The 13,727-nt window shown below is 54.8% G+C and overlaps 1 protein-coding gene across 12 annotated transcripts in view; it reads right to left on the bottom strand.

Moving 5' to 3' along the window:
• Window positions 1-915: 915 nt before the first annotated feature.
• CLIP1 (CAP-Gly domain containing linker protein 1) overlaps window positions 916-13,727 on the bottom strand; it is an 85,500-nt gene continuing 72,688 nt past the window's right edge. For 8 of the 12 annotated variants that reach the window (XM_036014040.1, XM_036014045.1, XM_036014042.1 and 5 more), the window contains 7 exons: window positions 11,137-11,189; window positions 5,780-5,897; window positions 5,521-5,671; window positions 4,900-4,949; window positions 3,946-3,951; window positions 2,919-3,043; window positions 916-2,560 (listed from right to left, as the gene is read on the bottom strand). In XM_036014040.1, the coding sequence (XP_035869933.1) occupies window positions 2,335-2,560; window positions 2,919-3,043; window positions 3,946-3,951; window positions 4,900-4,949; window positions 5,521-5,671; window positions 5,780-5,897; window positions 11,137-11,189 (729 nt within the window). In that variant the 3' untranslated portion in view covers window positions 916-2,334. The remainder of the gene's footprint in view (window positions 2,561-2,918; window positions 3,044-3,945; window positions 3,952-4,899; window positions 4,950-5,520; window positions 5,672-5,779; window positions 5,898-11,136; window positions 11,190-13,727) is intronic. The other 4 variants (XM_036014041.1, XM_028527686.2, XM_028527687.2 and 1 more) reach the window with 1 other exon arrangement.

The following is a 13,727-nucleotide window of genomic DNA, read 5'->3' as shown; positions in this document are numbered from 1 at the left end:
AACAGAGAATGTGTCTGTTTTTAGCACCGTCTGAAAGAACAAATGCTGAGCTAAACAGGCCTTGTCAGGAGCAGTTGAGTGAGGGCTCCACTTACTGGGAGAGGAAAAATGCCCCAGGCTGGCCACATCATAGCGGCCAGAGCGGAAACATGCAAGACCAGGGGGATCCGCTATCGCCCTCAGACAGGAACAGGGCGCCAGATGGTCAACAGAGGGGTGTTACTTGGAAGCAATGTGTGGAGAGTTTGCTGTCCTGATGTATTTGCCCCCAAAATATTGCAGTTGTTTCATGCCGAGTCTTTTTACTTTTTTTGAGCTGTAACTGACATGTAACATTGCATTAGCTTTCCATGTATAGCATGATTTACATATGCAATGTGCAATGACCACAGTAAGTTTAATTAGTAATGCGAGTCCTTCAGTCCCCTGTGGCCAATACTACGGGCAAATGCTAAATGTCAGGGCGTCATTTCGGTAAAAGTAACGTTCTTATTCAACTAACCGGTGACTCTGCTTCGGAAACATCTACCTCCGGGCAAGTCTGTGCCCGTCAAACAGATGTTTGGGTCCCTCATTCACCTGCAGCAGCACGTGAACGCTGCAGCAACTTTCAGAGCTGCTCTCTCAGACTTCGTGGGTCAGTAATTGGCCCTGTACGGTGCCACCCGTTTCTGTCTGGTAATATGGGGTGGCATAGCAACGGATAACTACGGTAGGTGTTTATTTTGTTTTTCACTTTATAAACACCATCGGTATTTACAGACTGCTTTGATAAGAAGGATATACCCAGTTTCTTCAAGTTGTTTGTCAGCAAGGCTGCAGTAGAAATTACGTTTGGATCTATAGTGCTGGTTCCTTTGAAGAAAAACCATTATGACAAATAAACCTGAGAAGAATATCAGTTACTACCACTGGGCAAAAGAGAAGAACCATTTATTAAAGTAGGTACAGAACATGTTTGCTCAACTTTTAATACTGATTTACATATTGTTTGTGAAACAATTCCTATTATGTTTATAACCAGAAAATTTCAACTGGTTACAGATTTTTCACTTGCCAAACACACTGTTAATAATCTTGAGGGGAAAATACATCAAAGGCATATATACAATTATAGAAGTTCTTATCATACACGTAACATGGAAGGTACATTTATTACTTTTTACATCTTCTAGAAGACATTCAAATCGAGATAAATAGATCCAAACTGGTTGATAAACTTCTGGAGGCTGAGGTCCTTCATTTAATTTTTTTGTGATAAGAAAATCCAAAATTATTCATGTTGAATTTCTCATCATACATTCATCTCAAGACAGTAAAAACTTGTAGATTGCAGACTGGTTAATGTAGGTGTGTTGTGTGGTGGTTTATTGTCTAATTGACTGACTGTGGGGGATATCTGTGGGAGAAGGAAGAAATTTGTATTTATTTCTCTCTGACGAAGAAACAGAACGAAAACCAAAGAAAAGATGCTTCCAACTCCGTGTGATGCTCTTTCTGGCCCTGCCCATTATGTCCTGACGAATACTCTGTTTTCTTTTTCATAAAGGTAAAAGTCTGAAAAGAAAGACACATTGTGTATGCTTTTTCCCAAAATAGAGATTTTTTAAAAATATATACATATAATATATAGAGGCTGAAATTATGTAAAACCAATAAAACGCCACAGTGAGGAAGTGGGTGCAGCATATGGGTTACAGACCGGCCCCCAGCGGCTCGGGGGCTCGCCCCGCCCCTCCCTGGCCCGTGATTGCGTGAGCGCACCCAAGCGCCACCAAGCCGAGTGAAGGCACCACTGACCGCAGGTAGTGCAAAGAGCTCAGGTACTTCTTCGACTAGGAGTAGAATGCTTTATAAACGAGTAGATGAAAATGCGAAATGGCACATTTTTCCAACTCATTCCAGTGTCAAAGCTTAACCAAAAGGTCTAAATATACAAACGCAGCCTGGAGAGGTTTTAGTGCAAATATGAAAAGTAACGGCATAACTTACTTAAATAAGGTGTCGGGGGGAGGGGGCTGTTCTATGAGGTTTCCCTCGGGGACGGCACGCATAACGGCCTCTGGTGCCACGTCTCGCTCGGACTCCAAGGTCGGGGGACGACGTGAGAGGTGAAAACCCACCTACTACGTGTTCCGTTATTTATTACTCTAACTTGGAAGGGGAAACTAAACGAGCGATTTGTTGAAGATCAAAATAATCTCTTAGATTTGTCGACGGGGGGTCAAAAATAACGTGCGTTCTCCTGAAGTCCGCACACGCGCGAGATGCTGGTGTTTGGCCGCCCGCACGCCGGGGCGCCCGCGGGAGCCGGGCTCGCGGCCCGCGGCTCCGTCAGAAGGTCTCGTCGTCGTGGCAGTTGGTGGCCCAGTGCCCGAACACCTCGCAGATGTCGCAGTACGGGCGCTCCTCGCCGCGGCTGCCGTGGTGCGTGGAGTGGGGCGGGTCCTCGGACATCTGCGCCTGGGTGGGGCAGTCCTCCGTGTCGTGGAGGTCGAAGCAGTCGCAGATGTCGCAGAAGAGGCGAGGTGGCTTCCGGGGCTGCCTCTCCTGGTCGTCGCTGCGGGGATCAACATGCACAGTCAGAGACTCGTCGCGACCCTCAGACACCCGGGGGGGCGGGGTGTCACGTGCACAGAATAAAAAGCGAGCGAGAGTCATGGCCGCGTCGGGGAGCCTCGGGGGCAGCTACCCCCCTTACCGTGAGCATTGCCAGGTCTCGCCCCCGGGAGTGCGTGTCACTCTCTTTCTTGCCAGACTCACGGGGACGGATCTGTGCCCATTGCCCACCGAGCAACCGCTCCTCCCACCCGCGGGAGGACCTGGCTTCCCTCGGGTTTACGCGGACACGGTCTACCTGACCACAGTCTGTTCGGACAGAGCGAAGGCTCTGGTCAGCACGGCCGCGCGGGAAGTACCTGTCGTAATTGTTCAGGTCGTCGCCGTTCCCATTGAGGGCTGCCTCTGACATCATCTCCACCTTCGTCTTGAGGTCTTGGTTCTTCCTCTGGAGGTCCACTATTACCGAATTCAGGAAGTCAATCTAGCATGTTAGAAAAAGAAAGAACCAGCCGTGTAAACCGTCTGAAGCCTGTGCCTGGCAGTCAGGCGCGCACCGTCTGCTCCGGCTGCAGGGCACGCTGGCCGTCGCAGGGGGCCGGTGCTGGCCGTCACTGAAGGTGTGTTTTATACACACGCAGAAAACTTTACAGAAACCTGCTGGACTAGCCCATGACTTAGGGTCCGCAGACTGGACGGAGGGCAGGGAAACTCTCCTCACACCAGTCGGACTGCTCAGGGCAGGACGGGAAGCGAGCCTCCGGAGAGAAATGGGGGCATTTGAGAGAGGAGGCCCAAGCTCCCTTTCAGCTGACGCAGCGCCCTGGCCACGCTCGGGGCCGGGCGGTGCTCAGAGGCCACAGCGGGGTAGGGTGACGGGCCCAAGTCCCCGGCAGGGGGATGGCGGAGGACCGGAGGGAGGAAGGGTTCTTGTCCTGACATTTGCTTTGTCCTGAAAAACCAAGGGCAATTTCATTTAAAGACAAAACGTTCCGTCCCTTCTACCAATAATAAAAAGGTCTCATTCCTCCAACTAGCCGATAAAAACACCCCGCTTCACAGCACTAAAAAACGTGTACGAGGGGACACACATCCACGGACAGTGCGGTTCTAAGGCAGCAGCCGGCCTTTCCTGCCGGCCGGGGCGCCCTGGGGAGCACAGCCAGCGAGCGACCGCAGCCTCGCGGCTCTCTGCGGACCACGTGCTCCCGCTTCCTACTCTGCATCTGCCGACACCGAGACCGTATCTTGTTAGGAGCTCCATTTCGGGAGGAAGAAAAGGGCACCAAACGGACGTAGGTCGAGTGGGAGACCACATGTACACTTGCACGCACACACGCACACACACACGCCACGCACTCGCAAATGAGGAAACATAAAACAAACCATTTGCTGGTTGGAAGAAAAGCGTTGGCAGCGGCAGATGAAGCAAACGGAAGCAGAAAGGAAACGGGGGAGAAAGAGAAAACACTGTTAATGAGGCTGAAGTTGAAGTTGATCAGACACGCACGCACACTGAGCAGGCGGTGCCAACCGGGGTACGTTAGTGCGCCTGCTGAGCCCTTTCACGCCTTTCAGAGGGGCCGGCCCACAAACCGCCACCCCCCTGAGCCTTCACTCACAAGTGAAATGTGGCTCTCGTGCCTGTGACTTTTGAACGGGATAAACCGATCCGAATTATCACTACAACTGAAGACAGGTGCTTGTTGCCCCTGAGCTGTTGTATTTCCAAAGAGAGAATACTTGGTCTCCATATGACCTCATTTTTAGAACTAAGGCTGTTCTGCTACTTTTGGCTCTAGGGAAGTTTTCCAGAACCCTGTGTTTTTAAGGTAGAGCAATTCTACTTCTAGGAATTTGTTCCAAAGAGATACTACTGCATCTGCAAAATGACAGATGTCCAAGGTAAGCCACCTCTGCATTGCTTACAATATTCCTAGAAGATCAGACACACCCCAAGTGTCCTGTCAATGATAGGGAACCAATTACATGGAGGTGGGTCCGCAAAATGGAACACTACACAGCCATGAAAAAGATCTGTGCACACCGTTTTATGTAATATGCCGCCATGTATGTACAGAAAGGGGGATGACTGTGTTAGTCTCGGCTTACGTGCACATTTAAAAAAATTCCTGAAAATATTGTTCTAAAGAGACACTAGTAACAGTGATGACCTGTTTGAAGGGCTGGGAACCGACTGGAAGAGAAAGGTGTGGAGGGAGATTTACTTTAACTGTTGACACCTTTCACATTGTTTAGTATTTAGACCACACTGCCTGTTCAAAAGGTTAAGTGAGTTTTTAAACAAGCGAGCACGCAAAGCGACAGGGGGCGTCTCACCTGGCTCTCCTGGGCCCGCTCGTCCTCCTCCGCCTGGGCGTCGGTGTTGCCTTGGATTAAAGCACGAGAGAAAAGGGGGGACTTTCGAAATCCTGCAGTCCCTTTCCCTGTTGTCACAAGGAAAGGGCCAGTGCTGGAAACTCATTTTCGGTGGGATTGTGAGCTCCTGTCCTCTACCCAGACGCCCGAGGGACCCACCTGGCACTGGCGTGAGCCCCGAGGGGGTTCTCTCTTGGGGGGAGGCTCTCTGCTGCATAAGGAAAGCCGTCCTCTCCACCCAAATTTAAAGGAGCGGGACCACCTCTGTTCTCCTTCATCAGTGCACCCTGGAACCCATAACTGCACCGAGGCGGCAGCCGCATCTGCCGTCTCCTGTTTCTGCCGATGCCCCAGACCACGGGGAGGCCCAGCGTGGGGTACCAGGTGTGCCCTGTGCACCGTGCCCAGCCCTCGTCGGGGTCAGCTGTGGTAGAGCCCCGGATGGAAGGGCCGGGCGGGGCAGCATGGCAGCCACCTTCAGTCTCGGCCAGAGCCAGCCCCTCTGCAGGCAGCAGTGCTGGCAGGGGGTGGGGGGGAGCGGGGGGGGCACCGGGCAGGAGTGCCAGGCGGGCAGCCTTCTACCTGAGGAGCTGCTGAGCTGCCTCCTGTTCTCCTTGAGTTGCAGCTCCAAGTTCTTGACCTTGAGCTCAAGCTTCACCTTGTCGGACTCCAGAGTCTGCACGACGGAATGCAGGGACTTGGCCGAGGCGTTCTCCCCCCTGAGCGCCGTCACCTGGAACACAGCGGGTAGGCTCAGGCTGCGGGTGGGCCCGGAGGAGGCCGTGCGGGCGGCGGGGGGGGGGGGGGGGGGCGTGCACAGGCGCCGCGGGAGGCGCTCTACCTCATTCCGCAGTCTTTCCAGCTCCGCGTCCTTCTCCGTGAGTAAGGCACTAGTAATACTGATGGACTTCTGCAAGGAAGCTTTTTCTTCATCGGTGTCTTTTAATAACTTGGATTCTCTAAAAGACCAAAGAGTTAAAAAATTCCGGGAATCAACCGAGAGGGACCAGTACATACAACCGTCGTAGAACAAACACGCAACTAACTTGAGTTAATGGAAAGAAAGAGAGTCTAGCGCGGGGGAGTTGTATAGGGGGGCGAAGGCTATTTTGTGTCTAAATGTGACGTGAAATTTTACTTACTGTGAAGGCAGAGTAAATTTACTATGCATAGACATGCCAGAATCTGCATATCATTGTATCCATTTGAATTTAAAGAAACAAGTTAATAACTTCGGAAGACGTACAATAAAAAAAAAAACCCACAAGACTGTTGCACCCCCAGAGAATTCTTTTAAATCATCTACCCAGCTGAATTCCGTTACTTCTTGAATAAACCAGTGCCAAGCAGTAACGACAATTAGAATACACACATGCAAAGCGATTATACAGGTGTCATGCAGAGCGGGTTGATGCTGGAAATATCCATTGGTTCTCACTAAGTTCAGTGGCTTTCAGCAGGTTCCAAGAATTTGCCTTTGAGATCTCATGGGCCAGAACAGTAGCGAACACGACTACTATTCAGACGGAAGGACTCCTACTTTCCGTCCGTGGGACCTGAGGAGGATGTGGAATTACTCACAGAGGGGAAAGGCGGGAACGGAAATGTCAAAGCAGATTTCTGGGTGCAGAGTGGAAGAGTGGGGTGTCTGCAGGGGGAAGGTCTGAGCTCTGGGTTCCTGTTCTCGGCCCCACTCAGCACTGGGTTACCAGCAGAGGGAGGGGCCCGGCCTTTGACGAGAGGGAAACACTTCTCTGGGGGCGAGGGAGCGGGAAAAGAAAGGGAAAGGGGGAGGGAAGACGGGGATCGGGGCGAGACACGGCAGGTACAGCCCCAAAGGGCTGACGACCGAGTGTTGCTGTGTGTGTGCATTTACGTAAAGTTCTGCTGTAAGGATCACATGCACGTGAGTGTGCCACGGCCATGGTCACCAGTGAGGGGGAGGGGAGGCCGACCACCACCACAGACGGGAAGAGACTAGGGAGCGTGATGTCCGTGCGGTGCGGTGTCCAGGCTTGGACCCCGGAAGAGGAGAGGGATGTTAGTGGGAGAACTGGGGCACCCAGACAGTGTCCGGAGTTGGGGCTTACAGAGCAAGGCCGGGGTCCCTCTCTGAGGGACACGCTGTGGTCTGGTCTGTTTCAGAACCAACGGGGAGAGTGGGAAACCGAGGCCCAGGTCAGAAATGGCAGAATGGACGTCTGGTTAGTGAGACCCAAGATATCCGGCACACGAATTGCAGAATTCTCGTGGTTTGTGGTGGATCGGAGTTCTACACAAAGGTAAACTATAAGTGTGGTATTTGTCTCATTGTGTGGCTTACACTCACGCTCCGGAATGCTAAGTAGTAAGAAAAGAATCCGAGACTTACAGAAATCTCTTGAACTCAACACCCAAGCATTATCTGTTCCCTGAACAGGGAGCGGGCGTTGGTGAGGCTGAACCCCTGAGCACCACCTGGCTAAGAAATGGGGTCTTGCTCGGGTTGAAACAGAACAGAGACTTTAACGGAAGAAATATCTGAACACTTCTTCCACCTGGAAAGGAAGCATCCGGTGTCACCCAGAATCCAGAAAAGTTCGGGGCTCCTTAGCTCCTACTGAGCTTCCTTGGTAGTTTGTTGTAAAGCCTTTTTCGAGAGCTTCAACTGTGATAAATGCAACTCAGTTTGAATGTTATTCTAAATGTTTTTACTGAAAAAATACCAGGATCTGGGGGTTGTTGAAGAGACTCGGACTCTTGCATCGTCAGGACTCGAGGTGGCCACGGTGTCACGGAGACCCGGTGTTAGGGCCCCCCCGCCGGCTGGCAGGAGGCGGGCGTGAGGTCTGGGCACCTTGACCTGCGCATCGTCACGCACACGCCACCTCCCAGCAAGGCCGCTTTCCGAGGACAGGGCCAGCGGGGCACGCCTGTACAAGTTACCAGAAGACGCGTGGTTCGGGAAAGGCCGTAACCGGGGACAACCGCCAGCACACAGACGCTGGCGGCTCACCTCTGGGACCAGTCGTCACTGCTGGCTCCTGAGGCTCTTTCTAGGCCCTGATCCCACTGTGCGGACCAAGAGGGGCTGAGTTAAACCACGTGTGGCCACGTCACTGGCGTCGGAGTCACACACCACGCCGACGGGGGGCCCGTGTTACGTGGCAGCCACGCTGAGCGGAGCGATGGGTGTCACTCGAAATGCCAAAAAGGGAAGGTGGACATCCCATGAAAGAAGGGCCAGAGGGGCCACAACCTTCCGCCCAGATTCCTTCCTTACTACTTACACATGCGAGAGATTTGCTTCTAGCAATGAGGCAAATACCATCCAGTGTGACTGGGCGAGCTCAGAAACGGGGGGGAACAAGGACCGAGTGTCAGAAACCCGGGAGGGAGGCAGCTCTGCCGGCAGAACCAAGTGGGCCCTGAGGGTCCGTGTTGTGGAAAGATAACGTGTGTACGTGTGTGCGTGTGCATGTATGTGGACACTGCTGAGCATGTGCTACAAAACAAAAGCAAGACACGGAGGGACAGAGGCAGCCAAAAAATATATGCAGCAACTTGGGTGACTAAAAAATATACGAAATTTATTTATTATAACGGGGATAGACTTTCTTTAGCCTTACCATGAAAGACACACAGATATAGCAAAGGAAGCAAGAGCAGGAAGGGAAAAGAGAGGGTGAGGTGAGCATCGGTCGGCGGCGAGAGCTCGGAGACAGTCAGACGGGGGGGGGGGGGTCTTTGCGGGGTGGGTGGGTGGGCGGGGCCACCACCCTGTCTGTCTTCTGTGGGCCGGCAACCTCGCACTTACACGGACAGAACTAACTCCTAAAATCTTTCACTTGGAGCCCTTTCTTTGATGTGCGAGAGCCTGGGGCAGGAGGGGAGCCGAGGGAGCCCCCGATCTGCCGCAGGCTCCGGGGGTCAGAGGGACCCGCCCCCCCATGGTGACCACTGCAGCCGCTCCAGGCTGGCTCTGCCCAACCCGACCCAACCTCTCGGACCCTGCTCTGGAGGGGGCCTGTCTGCCTGGGAGACCAGCTTCCCAAAGAAATGACTGTGTTTCTCAGAGAAAAGCCCTTACTAGCGCTTGCTTGCAACCCAATGTTTTGATGCCAAAAAAACCGCACAGCAGCACAGGGCACGTTGCTAAGAAGTAGCTTCACCCCATCGTGAGGAGTAAGTCTGCACTTCAGTATAATGACTGTTGGGATAAGCAATTAAGTGCTTTCTTGATCACATATGTTCAATTATCGCTTTTAAATTAAACTGTCAACTGAGATCTCAGTTCTTTACGATTTAAACACCTTCTAGACTTTTACATTGAGAGCACATCAAATTCTTTCTAGTTCTCTGTGCTAAATTGCCTTAACTACCGCACACACAGACCTCCACACCCGCCCTCTACCGGACTGACTCTGGAAGGCACTCAAGGGCCCGGATTGTTAGCTCAAATATACACTTTCATTCAGATTTCTGAAACAGACCCAACTTCCCACGAGGGCTAATGAACAATTGGACACACACACACAAAAAAGAGAGAGCTGTAAATATGAGAAACTAGATTTACACAATCTTCCCTCCCAGGAAAAACCACCATCTTTATCTGCACTCGCGGACAACAGAGTGGTTTTCCCAGGGACACCGCCCTAAACACACCCGGCGCCTAAAACCGGGCGCAGAGGTGGGGTCCCACGAGCACCTGTCACCTGTCGGCGCCAGGCCTGTCCCTCCTTCCGCAGCTGGGGAGAGAGTCACGCGCCCCGTCGCAGTGTGAAAGGCGTGCGATTTCATTACGGTTGCATGTGGGAGGGACCGGCGAAGCATGGCATCTTTCTTTTTTAAAGGAATAACACTGAACGAGCGCACGGCAAGACAGGAGCCGACACAGAGCTCTGAGCACCGGGCTCTCACGCCCGCCTCGAAGTCTCAGCTGGGGCGCCTGGCCCTTCGGGGCGTCCGTTTCGCCACGTTGAAGGGCACGTCCCACCCGCACTTCCCTGGGCTGCTCTGGGCTGCAGCCCGTGACTACGGAACGCCACCCAAGTGCCAGCGGCCGACCCGGCACGCCCCCTGGCCAGAACGCCACGGGAAGAGCGCTGGGAGCTTCCCCTCACCCTGGGTGACTGCGCCCACCAGGTTCTTTTTTAAAGGAACGGAGCCTCAGCGATGCGGAAAGAAACGCCCGAGGCCCACGAGGGCAGGGCAGGGCCGGACCGCGGCAGGTGCCTAGCCACCTGGGGGACGCCCGGCTGGACCGGGGCCGTGGCGGGGCCGACACCCGTGCATTCTGGTGTGAGGCTTCACAGGAGGGCGAATCTCGGTGCCCCTCAGTGAGAGGAGGGACGGTGCCCCTAGACCAAGGTCCACTGTCCCTCAGGGTGTAGCTGGTGGAACCCAAACAGCCGGGTGGGCTCAGTCAAGCCCTCGGCGGCTGACCGGCCGCCCTGCTGGCCAGAGGGGGTGCTGCAGCATAGGGCACGTGCGTCAGCGGTCTGCAGGGGCAGTGGCTCCGAGGACCGCTCGCTGGGCACGGGGCACAGGCATGGGGGTGGGGGGGGACTCTTTTCTGACTGCCCTGTCTTGTTATTACTTTCGACTCCTCTGCAGGCAGACGGCACATTTTCAAAGAGCAGACGGGCTGTCAGCTTGTACGGGCACCGAGCTTCTGAACGGCTATTTCTGAGGGGCTGTCTGTCCTCGCTCGGAAGTACTGGGAGGCTTCCGTTTCATACCGTTTGGTCGTCATGAAAAGTGCCCAAGCTCTTCTTCAGACAGTAAGTAGAAACATCTATAGTGGGGTTACCCATTCGTATTGAAAAGTTAAAACCTTTAAACACTGGAAATCAGTTATGTACATGCAGATCAATCACTCGCTGTAAAATGGCAGCATTTTTAGTTACTGGATCGAGGAGGGAGCAGCGATGCCCTACCTATCAATGGTCAGCGAGACCATTTGATTTTAGAGCACTTTCTGAGCGCACACAACAGGGAGTGGCCTACAGACGGTTTGGGAACGCAGACCGACACGCTTGCGAGTGAACGTCGGTGACCGGTCAGTCGTGAGCACGGAACCATCGGAGGGCGACTTTCTGAACGGGGGGTTGAGGGTTTCCTGCCCGTCCCTGCACACACGGCGCCCTAATGCCTGCCTGGTGAAACACACGCACGCACGCACCGGCCCCCGATCAACAGAAGGAGGAGACCACCTACCTCTTTTTCATTTCTAACAACTGATTGTTGAGCACAGATCTCTCCTCCTCCACCTGGAAAACAAGCAAACGCGAACACGTTCAGCTCCTCACAGGCCCCCGAGAGGCCTGCTTCTCGCGAGACAATTTTATGTGACTCCCACCTTCATACAGATGACCGTGGGGGAAAAGGCAAGTGTGAGCAATGATCTACACGACGCAGCGTCGGTCAGAAACACAACTGTGCGTGCGTGTACGCGCTTGCACTCGCTGGGACCCCCAGGAAGAGCAACCTGGAAAGACGCTGCAGACCCCCGGGGACCTGGCCTCCCCGTGGGAACAGCGGGGGGGGGGGGGGGGGGGGGGGGGGGGGGCGGGGCCAATGCCTTCGGAATGACGTGCGTCTGCATCGTTCCCTGTTGCAGACACGGATGTCTTTCCCACTTCAAAACAACACTATAACTTTAAAGGAATAAACAACTCTCATTTTTTAGAGACACAAAAATATTTACAAAGTGACAGGAAATCTAGGGTGTGCTTCCGAGTCGCCCGCGGCAGGGTGAAGGGTGCGTGGGAGCGTGGTGGGAGCGAGTGCGGCCCCATGGTGCTGCCCTGCTTGCCTGGCTTCTGTGTGGGGCTGGAGCTCTTCCTAACACAAGTTTCACTAAAAGGGAGCCTTCCTTTAAAAAACATTAAGAAAAGAGTGTACGAACACCCATAGCCTCAAAGAGTTTGTCCACAGAACTGCTTTATAAATGAAGATGGTGGGTGATTTCCTTTTCGCCTGTCACTGAGGCCGTGGAAAACACCAGGCCGTGTGGCGGGAAGGACGTGCTGACGCTCAGAGCACCACAGCCGCAGCAGCCCCCGGCGCGGGGGGCCCAGCACAACCACTGGGGCGCAACCTTCCCGGGAGGCGCAGCAGTGTCCGTTTCTGCTCGGCTGACCCCGGTCCCCCACCGCGTCCGGAGCACGGGCAGGCATGCAGTGTGCACTCACTGACTTCTCTCAACACTGGGGACGCACTGACGCCCTGAACCTCGGACTGAGAGACGGTTAAAGCGGCAAGTGTCGCGTCCTGCGTGCTTTAACACACGCGCCAGCCACCGGCGCAGCAGGAACCAAGGCAGCTGGCGGCAGGAGCCCCTGGGGGAGTGCGGAGCCCTCGGCGGCGGCCCCGACGGCCTTCCCGGAGGGCTGCGCTGTGCTGGCTGGCAGCTGAGCCGCGTGCCACTGCAGGACAAGGGCACGGTCACATGGTCCAACCTGATGAAAGGCCTGGGGCTCCAGGTGACACCGTGAAAGTCCCTGCCGCTGTCAGCGCCCGAGAAATCAGGCTCGGCTGCCTCTCCCGGTCCTGGCCGTCGCTCCTCACCCCCCTGCCCCGCCCCAGAAATGAAAACCCCGCTTGGGAAAAGGAGTTGAAGGTGTGTTGGAGAGTGCCACGTGACCCCACTGCCCCAGACCCGGCTCACGGGCATTTTTTTTTAAATCGTAGCAGCAGTGACGATGGAGTAGAGATGAGTTTCCTGCCCAGGACGGGGGGCTGGGGGGGAACAGACTTCTGAGCTAGTCAGACTTGAGCTCGGATCTCGGCCTGGGTGCTCCGCTGGGGTTCACTGCGCCCCGGAGCCTCAGCGGCGTGCGGCCAGGACGCCGGGAGCCGCACCGGAGCGCCGGTCCTACCCCATGTCGGTCTGGTCTCCGCTGCTCTGGTGTTTAGGAGGGACCCCTGACTAAATCTATTAGTACCGCAATTAAAAGTCTCTCTCTTTAAAAAATAAATAGGGTTTCTGCCGAACACTGGCTCTGCACATTTCCGGACCCAGCCATCAGCAGTCGGCTGGGACGTGGAGAAGTACGGAGGTAGACGTTCGGACTCTCAGGCAAGGGAGCAGGGCTCCCGAGCGAGCCCCAGGGGTCACCCAGGCGATGCAGCCAAGGGGCCGGCCAGCCGTCCTTAAGCTGCGGCTCCTCCCGAGGCACTTGAAGGGGGTGCTTTCCCGCGCTTCGAGTCACACGCGTGTCTACGCACAGACACAGACACGCATCAGCGGGAGAGGGACCTGGGACCTCCCCGGGTGGTCGATGTGGTCGGCAACCTCCAGCACCGAGGCTGCACACGCTGTAGGTCACACCGACCTGTCACCCCCGAGCGAGACGCGGGAAACTGCGGGGGGCGCCACAGTCCCGCTGCTTAAGGGCTAGGATTATTCTTCTTAATTGTTCCTTTGCAGGCGCTATTTCCTAACACCCTTCCAAGTCACAGGCTTTCACATTTTTCGTCACAAAGCCTTTTCCAAAGGAAGGTCCCTCAGGTCCAACACGCAAAAGCCGGGGGGGGGGGGGGGGCGGGCTGGAGGCTGCGGAGGGGCTGAGACCTGTTGCCCAGGTGCCGCCCCGCCCCCACCCAAGCCCGTCCGCTTCTGGGGATGGAAGCGAAGACGGAACCAACGGGGTTGGGTGACGGCCACAACGTGGGGTGCCGGGGTGACCTCTGTGTGCCCCTCCCCTGGGTGGAACCCACTCTCCACCGGAAGGTCAACAAAACGAGAGAGGAGGAGCCAGGACCCCCCTCGAGAGTCCTCACAGACACAGGACGTCAGGGCCACC

The sequence above is a fragment of the Phyllostomus discolor genome, chromosome 13 (genome assembly GCF_004126475.2).
Source record: "Phyllostomus discolor isolate MPI-MPIP mPhyDis1 chromosome 13, mPhyDis1.pri.v3, whole genome shotgun sequence".
Taxonomy (NCBI): domain Eukaryota; kingdom Metazoa; phylum Chordata; class Mammalia; order Chiroptera; family Phyllostomidae; genus Phyllostomus; species Phyllostomus discolor.
Note: the sequence above shows the minus strand (reverse complement) of the source record. Positions and strands in the feature narration are given on the sequence as shown.